Source organism: Heterodontus francisci, chromosome 21 (assembly GCF_036365525.1).
Source record: "Heterodontus francisci isolate sHetFra1 chromosome 21, sHetFra1.hap1, whole genome shotgun sequence".
NCBI classification, from domain to species: Eukaryota; Metazoa; Chordata; class Chondrichthyes; order Heterodontiformes; family Heterodontidae; genus Heterodontus; species Heterodontus francisci.
Window position 1 is genome coordinate 78,513,283 of NC_090391.1, and position 13,014 is coordinate 78,526,296.

Consider the following 13,014-nt stretch of genomic DNA (forward strand, 5'->3'; position numbering starts at 1 on the left):
ATAAAAGAGTCAGAATGCGTAACCGAATGTGGCAAATGCAAATGAACTATTATCTGTAAAACGGTTTAAGAACGATGTTTCAAAACCACTCGGGAAGTTTGTATGCCATCTTGCATGGATGCGATCTCCCCTGCATATGCTTGCAATAAAACAGTGAACAGCGGAATTTGAGTCTCATCTAGTCTATCGCCGAATCAGGGGGTGGCTGAACTCCCTTTCAATGTAGCTTCTCATGGTTTCTCACGAATGACTTCAATATCCACTTTGTACGAATGGTTATTCCCTATTCTGCATCGTGGATTAACATGACTGTGTCACATTGAAAGGCCACGTCGAAAGTAATCAAAGCTTTAAACCACTTTAAAACTCAAGGGCAGAAATCCAACAGAAACACGTGGAACCGAGGCATCGAGCCCCAGGCTCCTTGAGAGAAAATTCACCCCAGTGTTAAAAAACAGACAGAAAAGTACAGAGAGCCATTGGATGCTGTTTCAGGGTGCATGCCTCTGTCCGAGTAAGAGGAATAACGTGCCTAATAATATTCCTCATCCTAAAACTCTCTCATGCCCTTTGCATCTTGTCATTACAGTTTAAAAAGTAAAATAAATGTCCCCATGAGGAGGAGGAAACATAAATTGGATAAAATCAAAGCAAGAGATTCATAAGAAAAGGTAGCGCAACATCCCAGAGCTTCCTTTCTCATTTCCACTGACATTTTCCCAGAAACATCCCATTGCAAACAAATCCCACTGAGAAAGGAAATGATTGAACGTGATCAAGATTGAGACAGAGAGATATTTAGAGCGCACAACCCACACACACCAGATTGAAAGAGATGTCTATTCCCCTGAAGAGAGGGAGAGAGGGTGGTTTGGGATTGGGACTGAGCCCCTCCTACGCAGAAACACCCCAGGTCAGCAGTGTACGTTAGCTCCTATGTCTGTAACACGTTGGGATGTCTCTCAAACTGTTCCTTGGCATCCTGCCACTGGCACGTTAATGCATGAAAATCCAAGATTTTTTCCCTTCTTTTCAGGTGTTAAGTAATGCGAGCTTCAGCATTTCATGGGAACCAACGCCCCTCCAAAATTTTCTTCCCCTTCATTTCCCTCTGCCCCATCTTTTCTTCTAATCTCACCCGTTTCCATGTATTCACTTTACCCTCTGACCTTCCAATCTCCAGCAAGTAACAAACTGTCTTTAACAAAGGACTCAGTTTTATGCCCTAAGGCCCCCACCTGAATGAATTTAACGGTCGGCATGACGTTGAGCTCATCCTTAATTGCCTTCGCCTCTGGGCTCACTTCTTTGGTCAGGAGTCCTCCACCGACCAGCGGGCCCCGTTACCTGCCTCCAGTATTCTCCCTCCACCTGAACGCCTCCCTCTGGCCTATTACCTGCTCTTGATGTTTTCATTGAGGACTGTAGGCGTGATATCGGTCATATTAACTTCACCACTGCAGTCACTCTCCTTAATCTGTCTGCCTCTAAATTTGCTCACTCCGTTCTCTCAGATCTAACGCCGACACTGTGATCAAACCTTCTGCCAAGTGTGGTGCTGTTGTTGTCTGGTGCACCAACCTTGACCTTGCAGAGGCTGAGCATCAACTCTCATACACTGCTTCCTACCTTCCCCTGGACCATGACCTCACCACCGAAAATTGAGCTGCTGTCCATAGGATTGTGACCCACCTCATGTCCTCTGGAAATCTTCCATCTACCTCTTGCAACCTTATAGTCCCGCCGCCCCAGGCAGCCCACTTTTACCACCTCCAAAAATCCACAAACAGGACTGTCCTGGCAGACCCATCGTTTCAGCTTGTTCCTGCCCCACTGAACTTTTTTCTTTCTATCTTGACTCTATCTTTTCTCCCCTGGCGCAGTCTCTTCCCACCTACATCAGTGACTCTTCTGACGCCCGACATCATTTTGACAATTTCCTGTTTCCTGGCCCTAACCACCTCTTCTTCACTATGGACGTCCAATCTCTCTACACATCCATCCCTAAGAGAACGGTTTGAGAGCTCTCTGCTTCTTCCTTGAACAAAGACGCAACCAGTCCCTATCTACCTTCACCGTACTCCGCCTGGCTGAACTTGTTCTCACATTGAACAACTTCTCCTTGAAGTCCACTCACTTTCTTCAAGTAAAAGGTGTTGCTAAGGTTACCTGCATGGGTCCTAGTTTTGCCTCTCTATTTGTGGGGTACGTCGAACATTCCTTGTTTCAGTCCTACTCAGGATCCCTCCCTCACATTTTATTTTGCACTGTATTGATGATTGTATCCATTACACTTCCTGTTCTGACACGTACAGGAACATCTCACCAACTTTGCTTTTAATGCCCATCCGTCTCTCACCGTTGACCACGCTTCCTCACACCCGACATCCTGTAACGATTCCATTCCACTCTCCCTGTTTCTCCGTCTCTGACACATCTGGTATGATGCTGCAACCTTCCACAACAGCGCTCCTTCCTCTTTCATCAACCGAGGATTCCCCTTCACTGCGGTTGATGATGCCCTCAACTGTGACTGACCTATTTCCCATGTTTCTGCCCTTACCCTTTACCCTCCCTCCCAGAACCAGGACAGGTTTCCCTTTTCCTCACTTTCCAGCCCACCAAGCCCTCGCTTGCAAAGGGTCATCCTCCGCCATTTCTGCCACGTCCAGCGTGATGCCACAACCAAACACATGCTCCCTCCCCTGTCAGCATTCCGAAAGGATTGATCCCTCCGTGATCCCCTGATCCACTCCTCCATTCCTTCGATACATTGTCCCCTTTCCACGGCACCTTCCCATGCAATTGCAGAAGTTATAAAACAAACGACTTTACCTCCTGTCTGTGCACCATCCAAGGCCTCAAATTCTCCTTTCAGGTGAAGCAGCGATTTACTTTTGCTTCCTTCAATATAGTGCACTGTGTTCTGTGCTCGTAATACGGTCTCCTCTACATTGGGGAGACCAAACGTAGATTGGGTTATGGCTTTGTAGAAAACCTCCACTCATTCCAAAAGTGTGACGCCGAGATTCCAGTTGTTTGCCATATCAACACACCATTATGATCTCCTGCCCATATTTCTGTCCATGGTCTGCGGCATTATTCCAGCGAACATCAACACAAGCTCGAGAGGCAGCACCTCACTTTTCAATTAGGCACGCTACAGCCTTGCAGACTCAACATTGATTTCAACAATTTCACAGAACAACTGGCCTTTTTTAATTTTTGTTTAACATTTATTTATTTAAGTTATTTTATTTTATTTTTTAACCATGTGCCCGTTTACCATGCAGTGTTTCTGGACAGAACTGCTCATTTCTCTGGGTTAATGCTTTCTCTTTCACCATGGCCTTTGCCCGATGACAGCTTTGTTATTTAATCTCTCCGGCCCTCTACCCTATTACACATCTTATCTTTTGTTCTCTTGACCAACCACTCCCCCACGCCCCCTACACACTTCACTTGCTGAAAGGCTAATATTTTTTCTAACCTTTGCCTCTTCTGATGAAAGATCACTTACTTGAAACGTAAACTCTGCTCTCTCTCTACATATGCCGCCCGACCTGATGAATATTTCCAGCACTTTCTGTTTTAATCCCATCCTATACAATCTGTTTACAATGCACTACATCTATGACTACTCTGTGCCACATACTCTAGACCACAGCTAGGAAAATGTACAGTACTGGTCACCACAATACACTAAGCATGAGATCAAATTAGAGATGGCACAGAGGTGATTTACAGAGGATGTTGCTGTAACTGGAGAATTTCAACGATGATGGAAGATTGGCTAGACTGAGGATGTTGTGTTTTGAATAGAGACGATGAGGGGGAGATTTAATTAAATTGTGCATAATTATGAAGGCCCTACGCAGAGTGAATAGGAAGGACATGTTTCCCTCAACAGAGAAGTCAGTAATCAGGGGAGATAGACTTAAAGCAATTGGTGGAAAGATTGGAGGGAGGTTAAGGAGAAATATTTTCACCCAGAGGTTGATGAGTACCTGGAACTCATTGCCTGAAAGGGTGGTCGAGGCAGAAACCCTCATTCCATTTTAAAAATAAGACACTTGGATATGCACTTAATGTGACGTAACTTACAGGACTATGGACCACGAGCTGGAAGGTGGGATTAGATGAAATAGCCCGCTTGTGGCTGGCACAGACATGATGGGCAGAATGGCCTCCTCCTGTACTGTAAACTTGAATGATCCTATATTTCCATGCTGTATTAATTTGGTGTGTTGTACTAGTTTGAGGAGCTGTCTTACTTTGAGGTGTTGTGCTAATTTGAGGTAGTTGCTTGAGATACTGTATTAATAGGAAGTGCCCCATTCGCTTGAGGGGTTGGATTTGAATGTGAGGGGCCGCATTTGCGTCAAGTGTGGTATTAGGATCAGGACATAATTAGCTTCAGTTGACCTATTATTCGGAGTTGTATTTGTTTGAGATGCCGCTTCAATCGCAGGGGCTGCACGAGTTTGAAAGTTTGTTTTGGTTGAAGGGGCTGTAACAGCCCTGTAACAGGTTGTATCTATTGAATCTTCTGTATTACCTGAGTTGTTCCATTGGTGCAAAACGTTGCATTAGATTGAGGTGCTGTATTAGATTGAGATGTGTCCGTTTGTTGTGTGGATTAGGGTATCATACTATATTCGTTGAATTCCGTAATGCATAGTCATAAATAACCCACTTTAATAATGCAACTGAATGTCCAGAGTTAAACGAAACACCACATCTCAGAGTGCAGTGGAGCAGCCGTAAGAGAGGCATTCTAACTTCTGGAATATAAGTACTCAGTGGTCGCAGCCGAGGGGAGACGGTGGAATAGTGGCAATATCACTGGAATAGTAATCCAGAGCCCACGCTAATGCTCTGGTGACCTTGTGTTCGAATCCCACCACGGCAGATGGTGACATTTGAATTAAATTAATAAATCTGGAATTGAAAGCTTTTGTAATGGTGTCCATAGTACCATCGTCTGCTGTCCATTGTCGGTTGTTGTAAAAAATATATGGCTCACTGATATCCTGACCTGGTCTGGCCTATATGTGAGTCCAGACCCAAAACAATGTGGTTGTCTCTTAAATTGCCTAGCAAGCCACTCAGTTCAAGGTAAATTAGGGATGAACTATACATATTAGCCGAGTCAGTGACGCCTGCATCCCACAAATGAATACAAAAATAAAACATGAGATCTAGTGATGGAATTGATGGTGTTTGAAAGAACAACCTCATTGCTGGGAGAATACGTGTTCAAAATGTTATTAGGTAATTAATGTGACAAGAATTGTCCACTCTTTGCAGCTTTCCCAATCAGATATATATCAAGTGCTCCACTATGGTTACTGTCCCACACTCAGTACAACTCTTCAGTAACTGACACTGGGATAAGGTGTTCCACTTCGCTTTGTGAGCCACACACTGTTCACATCTTCATATTTATATTCTATCACAACAGAGACTTTAGTCGATTTTGTAATCTGTTAGTTCGATTAAAAAAGAAAGAAAAACAATTTGAACGATGTTGCAACTTCAATTTCCCCAAGGAGATCCCACAGGGTATAAATTGTTGGCTCTGGGAATGTTTAGACTAAGAGTTTAAGACAGAGCGGTTTCCTGCAGCATAAAGGGACACAACATTTCACACAGAAAATGAGAGAAACATTTTACAGTATCAGGAAATTATATTACCTGATCCTTGCTGGCATTGGTGTTCCAGGTAAGAGACGATCAACATTGAAGTTGTGTAAGTCTGTGTGTGAACTGCTGTCTGGTATTATGGGTTGACTGATAGCGTTACGTGGTGATTTAATAATCGCTGTTATGCAGAAAACCCGATAAGTAACATATGACTTTATTAACTCAAATATCTTGAATTATCTCTGTAGATTTGTTCAAAATCTTGGCAACACACAGGCATTCCAAATTATCAAGCTATTGCCTTCAGGTGAATATCTTGTTCTGTTAAATTAAACAAACGGAAGGCAAATTTCTCAGTCAAGATAGTATTTGCAGTATCAGTCAGTGTAAAATCATAATAAATGTGGGTCACTAAACAATGTGCAGCACCTGACCACAGCGACCATGTATTAATGGGAATATATGTCAATACAGAATTGCAGTGTGTGTGGGTCAGCAACAGTACTGGAATACCTGATCGCAGTGGACATGTGCCTCTGAGAATTTCTCTCACTGTGGCATTGCACTGAATTTGGCTCACGAACCACATTGGAACACATGACACAACTGGCAATATATCACTGCGAACATCTATTCATGTAGATTTGTACTTTGTGTGGTCACCAACCGGTGAGAACACAAGATTACAGTGGTCATGAATTATTGGGAGTGTCTGTCACTGTATACTTGCACTGACTGTGGGTCACTAACCAGAAGGAAACACCTGACACTGCAGATAATGTATTAGTGGGATCATATGTCAATGCAGATTTGTACCATGTGTGGCTCACAAACCAGAGTGGAACAACTAATCCCAACGAGCATCTGTCATAAGGAGTATCCGTCACTGTAGAATTGTACTGAGCTTGGGTCATTAGTCAGGGAGGAACACATGATCCCAATGGTTATGTTTTCCTGGCAGTATCTTTCACGACAAACTTGCTCTCAGTGTGGGTGTCTCTATCCAGACTGGAAGACCTGACCACAGTGACCAGGTATTACTGGAAGTATCTGTCTGTGCACTGAGTTTGATCTCATCCCAGATTTATACACATGAACCATGGAGTTAAACACCTAAACGAGGGACCATGTATTGCTGAGAGTAGCTGCCACAGTAGAATTTTACTCAATGTTCGACACTGACCAATGTGGAACAGCGAATCCCTGTGCGCATTTATTACTGTGGGTATGTTTTACTGAAGAACTGTACTGAGTTTTTGTCACTAAACGGAGAAGAACAGCTGATCACATTGACAATATAGAACATGGAACAGTAAAGCACAGTACAGGCATTTGGCCCACGATGTTGTGCCGACACTTTAACCTACTCTAAGATTAAACTACCTGCATACCCTTCATTCTACTATCATCCATGCACCTATCCAAGAGTCGCTTAAATGTCCCTAATGTATCTGCTTCTACTACCACCGCTGGCAGTGCATTCCACGTACCCAGCACTCTCTGTGCAAATAACCTACCTCTGACATCTCCCCGAAACCTACCTCCAATCACCTTAAAGTTATGCCCCCTGGTGATAGCCCTTTCCGCCCTGGGAAAAAGTCTCTGGCTATCCACTCTATCTATGCCTCTCATCATCTTGTACCCCTCTATCAAGTCACCTCTCATCCTTCTTCGCTCCAATGAGAAAAGCCCTAGCTCCCTCAAGCATCCTTCGTATGTCCTCCAGTCCAGGCAGCATACTGGTAAATCTCCTCTGCACCCTTTCTAAAGCTTCCACATCCTTCCTATAATGAGGCGACCAGAACGGAACACAATATTCCAAGTGTGGTCAAACCAGGGCTTTATACAGCTGCAGCATAACCTCGCGGCACTTACACTCAATCCCCCTGTTAATGAAAGCCAACACACCATACGCCTTCTTAACAAACCTATCAACTTGGGTGGCAACTTTGAGCGATCTATGGACGTGGACCCCAAGATCCCTCTGTTCCTCCACACTGCCAAGAATCCTGTCTTTAAGCCTGTAATCTGCATTCAAATTCGACGTTCCAAAATGAATCACTTCACACTTTTCCAGGTTGAACTCCATCTGCCACTTCTCAGCCCAGCTCTACATCCTGTCAATGTCCCGTTGCAACCTACAACAGCCCTGCCCACTATCCACAATTCCAGCAACCTTTGTGTCATCGGCAAACTTGCTAACCCAGCCTTCCTTTTCCTCAGCCAAGTCATTTATTAAAATCACAAAGAGCAGAGGTCCCAGAACAGATCCTTGCCGAACACCACTGGTCACCGAGCTCCAGGCTGAATACTTTCCATCTACAACCACCCTCTGTCTTCTATGGGCCAGCCAATTCTGTATCCAGACAGCCAAATTTCCCTGGATTCCATGCCTCCTAACTTTCTGAATGAGCCGACCATGGGGAACCTTATCAAACGCCTTGCTAAAAATCCATATCCACCACCTCCACTGCTCTTCCTTCAGCAGTGTGTTTTGTCACATCCTCAACGAATTCAATAAGGCTTGTGAGGCATGACCTGCCCCTCACAAAGCCATTCCTACTTGAGGGGAGTATATATTGCAGGGCGTATCTGACAATGTAGAATTGCACTGTGTGTGGGTCACCAACTGGAGTGAAACGCTTGACACCCGTGATCATGTATCATTGGGAATACCTGTCACTGCAGAATATTTGTGTGTGTGGGTTACCAAACGGGGTTGAACACCTGACCATAGTGACCAGGTATTACCAGAAGTATCAGTTACTATCGAATTGTCCTTAGTTTGCATCACTGACAGGAGTGGATCACCTGATCCCAGTCATCTTGTTTCACTGGGGATATCGTTAGTATAGAATTGAACGGAGTTTGAGTCTCTTACAAAAGCTGTACACGTGATCCCAGAGGCTCTGTATATCTGGAAGTATCTTTCACTGCAGAATTCTGCTGAATGGCTGTGTCACGAACTAGGATGGACGACTGACCACAGTGATCAGGTATTAATAGGTGTAGCTGTCACTGTGGAACTGTACTGAGTGTGGATCACTAACTGGAGTGTAACAGCTGATCACATTGAATTATTTTAATATTTTAATTATTTTATTTTTCACTGCCGGTATGTTCTGTGTGTGCAGCACGAAACGAAGCAGCACAGATAATCACTGGGAGAATCTATGAATGTGGAATTGCCTTGTGTGTGCATCAGAAACCGGTGTGGGACACTTGAACCCAGTGGTCAAGCATTACTCGGAGTATCTGTTACTGTAGAATTGCACTGAGAGTGGGTCACGAACTGCAGAGGAACAACTGATCTCCCTGGCCAAGTACGATTGAAAGTGATGGTCACTGGATAATGTTATTCTGTGTGAGTCACTAACCAGAGAGCAACACATTATCACAATGTCCATGTATTATTGAGAGTAGCTGTCTCGGTGGAATTGTACTAAGTGTGGGTCACTAACCGGTGAGAAACACCTAATCCCAGTGACCATGTATTACTAGGAGTATTGGTCACTGTAGAACTGTATTGCGTGTGAGTCAAGAACCAGAGTGAAACACCTTAGCACAGTGGCCTGTACTGCTGGGACCATCTGTCACTGAAGAATTGTAATGAGTGTGGGTTACTAACCGGAGTCGAACACCTGGACCCAGTGGCATTGTAATACTAGGTGTATCTGTCAATGTAGAATTTCAGTTAGTGTCTGTAACTAAGCAGAGTGAAACGCCTGATCCCAGTGACCATGTATTACTGGAAGTAGCTATTGCTGTGAATTTTACTGCGATGAGGGTCACTAAGTTAAGTAGAATACCTGATCCCATTGACCATGTATTAATGAACATGCCCGCCACTGTAGAATTTTAGTGACTGTTGGTGACTAACCAGATTGAAACACCTGACTCCAGTGGCCATTTATCTTCGCACCATCTCTCACTGCAGAACTGCACTGCGTGTGGGGCACTAACCGGAGAGGAACATCTGATCCCAGTGACCATGTATTACTGGGAGTATTTGTCACGGTAAAAAAAAAATTGAGTGCGTGTCAATTACCATTATTGGTGCTAAAATCCTGACCTTACTGTCTGGATCAGACACAGAGAATGTTTTACCAGTTACTTTACCGTTTTTTTCTTTTTTCTTCTCCTTCATTTAGTTAATTTACTGGCGATTGGCTTGCTGTCCCGGGGAAAGTGCGGACTCTCCACCTGCACCACTCGCTACCTGGTGGCCATGGCAATGGCGGATCTTCTGGTCATTATCTCTGAAGTCATCCTGTGGCGGATCAGTTATTGTTATTTCCCGGGATCTTTCCTGGACATCACGCCTGTGTGTAGTGTTATTGCTGTCCTAAGTCGTGCAGCCACAGACTGCTCTGTCTGGTTCTCTGTCACTTTCTCCTTTGATCGATTTGTGGCTATTTGTTGCCAGAAGCTAAAAACAAAATATTGCACCAAGACAACTGCAGCTGTGGTTCTCGCGACAAGCTGCATTGTTCTCTGTTTAAAAAACGTTCCCTTCTACTTTATATTTGAACCGAGAGAGATAATTGACAACGTGCCATGGGACTGTTATCGAAATCCAAGCTATTATACTGCACCCGGATGGGTGGGATTTGACTGGTTTGCTGTGGTTTTAACTCCATTGCTCCCATTCACTTTAGTCTTGTTGCTCAACGCTCTGACAATCAGACACGTTTTAGTGGCCAGTCGAGTCCGGAAGGGACTGAAGTGTCAGAGCAGGGTAGAAAATCACACTGATCCAGAGATGGAGAGCAGAAGGAAGTCTATGATTTTACTCTTCAGCGTATCTGGCAGCTTCATACTTCTGTGGTTGGTGTATGTTATGGATTTCTTATATTATAACATTACAGGAACAGATCATAGCGATTACACCGATTCTGAATACATATTCGGAGAATTTGGGTTTATGTTGCGGACTTTAAGTTGCTGCATAAACACGTTTATTTATATGGCGATTCAGTCGAAATTCAGAGAGCAGGTCAAAAATGCAATGAAATATCCAGTTGTATCAATTATTCAATTAATGAACAAGGAAAACAACTGAGAGCAATCCAGAGGCCGGCCCCAGTGTTTCCATTTATGAATGTGACATTAATCTCTATACTTATATTAACTGAATGACATCAGGAGTCACGAAGATCCAGCGGGTAAGGGACATGACGAGATCACCAGACTAGAAGAAGGAAAAGGCCAGGAGGAGTGAAAAGCACAAAAGAACTGGCAGCGCTCTGCATTTTGGCTGACAGTTGGAGGACTGAATGAACACTGGCAGGAGGAGTCACACACGCCAAAGAGCAGTGGGCCAAAGGGATGTTTTGAGCTATGGAGGAGCGGACTTAAGGAATGGCGGAGGGAGAATGGAAACAAGTAGAGATTCAGAGCACCACTGCAAAAGCAAAATGCTGCAGATTCTGGAAATCTTCTTGTGAATAGATTGTTTTTTTTTGGAAACACTATATTGTGGCTGTCTCCTTTCATATTGCCTCCCCACCAACATTTCTGATCACTGTCATCTCTCTCTCTCCCTCCACAACTCAAAGGGTGGGGCTGATGGGGGCTTCCATTCTGGAAAAAAAACACTATTGGCCTCAGTTGGGGAGACGGGGCTGGGGCGAGGGAATTGGTTCGGTCTGGGCACAGGATTCAACATCCCTAACTCCTCAGCTTGGCGTCTGCTTGGATCAATGTAACCAAGACATTTCCTGGTCCGCAGGTTAGCTGATATTGATAACGGTTCTCTCTCCTTAGGTTCTGTCCCTCTCTCCTTCAAATCTGTCATCAAAAGCCTGCCTTCCAGAAAACAACTCATATCGCCTCTGTCCAAACAAACGACCTCCCTATCTCCAACCTCCCCTTCCTGTTCAAAGTGCTTTAACAAGCTATAGACTCTCAAATTCGTTCCTATTTTTCCTGGAACTGCAAGTTTGAATTCTTCTGGTCATGTGTTCACCCCTTTGACTGTACTGAAGCGGCTCACATCAAAGTCACAAATGACATCCCATGTGACACTGAAAAATTTAATCCTCCCCCCCCCCCCCGCCCCGCCACGTCCTTCTCGACCTGGCGGCAGCCACGGTTGACCACACCATCCTGCTCCAACGCCTCTCCACTGCGTCCAGTTGGGTGGGACTGCACTCACCTGGTTCCATTCTTAACTCTCCAGTCGGAGCTAGATAATCACCTTCAAAATCCTCTGTTCCTGCTCCTGCACTTTTACCTCTGTTGTTCCCCGAGGATCGATCCTTGACCCCTCGTATTTTTTAAATACATACTGCCCCTCAATGACATCATCTAAGAGCACAGCATGAATTTTCATATGTATACTGACGGCACCCAGCACTACATTGGCAAACCACACTCGACTCCTACACTGTTGCTAAGTTATCCGTCTGATTAAAACAACATCCAGTACTGGATGAGCAAAACAAATCCTCAAAATAAATAATGGAAACACTGTAGACATTGATTTTGTTCCCTGCTTCAAGCCCCTTTCCCTAGACATCGAGCCCATCCTTCTCCATGACAACAGTCTTTCACAGTCTTAGCGTCACATTTAACCCTGAGGTGAGCTTCTGAGCTCATATTCACTTCAACATTAAGACCACCTAATTACACCTCCATAACATTGCCCGAATTCACCCCGCGCTCTGCTCATCTGCTGCTGAAACTCTCACTCATGCTTTTGCTACATCTATACTTAACTATTCCAACACGCTGTTAGCTGATCTCCCACATGCTACTGTCCAAAAACTTGAGGTCATGCAAAAGTATGCTGCCTGTATCTTTGCTCGCATCAATTCCCTTTCCCTTATCACCCCTGTGTTCGCTGACCTACATTGACACCCAGTCAAACAAAGTCTTGATTTTAAAATTCTCACCCTTGTTTTCAAATCCGTGCATGGTCTCGCCCTTCCTTGTCTCCGAAAACGTCTCCAGCACCAAAACCCTGCCATATATCTGCACTTCTCTAATCCTACCCTCTTGAGAAACCCTGATTTTAAACTCCCTGCCATTTGTGACCACACCTTTAGTTGACCAGGCTTTCGGGTCTGCAATTGTCTCCCTGCACATCTCCAGCTGTCCACTTTTCCATCATTCCTTAAAAACAAACTCTTTGATGAAGCTTTTGTTCAGCTAATCTAACATTTCCTTCTGTGTCGCCGTGCCACATTTCGTTTGATAATGCTCCTGTGAAGCGCCCTGGAATGTTTTATTATGTTAAACGCGCTATGTAAATATAAGATGTGTTACGACGAAGGTGGGAGGACTACACTATTAATTCAGTCTTATTTCTACACCAGTCACAACATTTTTGAAAAAGATTCCCAATTACCGAAATTGTCAATCAAA

General features: G+C 44.4%; 1 protein-coding gene across 1 annotated transcript; it reads left to right on the forward strand.

Annotated features, from left to right (window-relative positions):
* The first annotated feature begins 4,110 nt into the window (after positions 1 to 4,110).
* LOC137381168 (probable G-protein coupled receptor 139) lies at positions 4,111 to 10,708 on the forward strand. The gene is made up of 2 exons (XM_068053552.1): positions 4,111 to 4,129; positions 9,798 to 10,708. Exons 1-2 carry the CDS (start codon positions 4,111 to 4,113, stop codon positions 10,706 to 10,708), a joined length of 930 nt encoding a protein of 309 aa, XP_067909653.1.
* Positions 10,709 to 13,014: the final 2,306 nt, after the last annotated feature.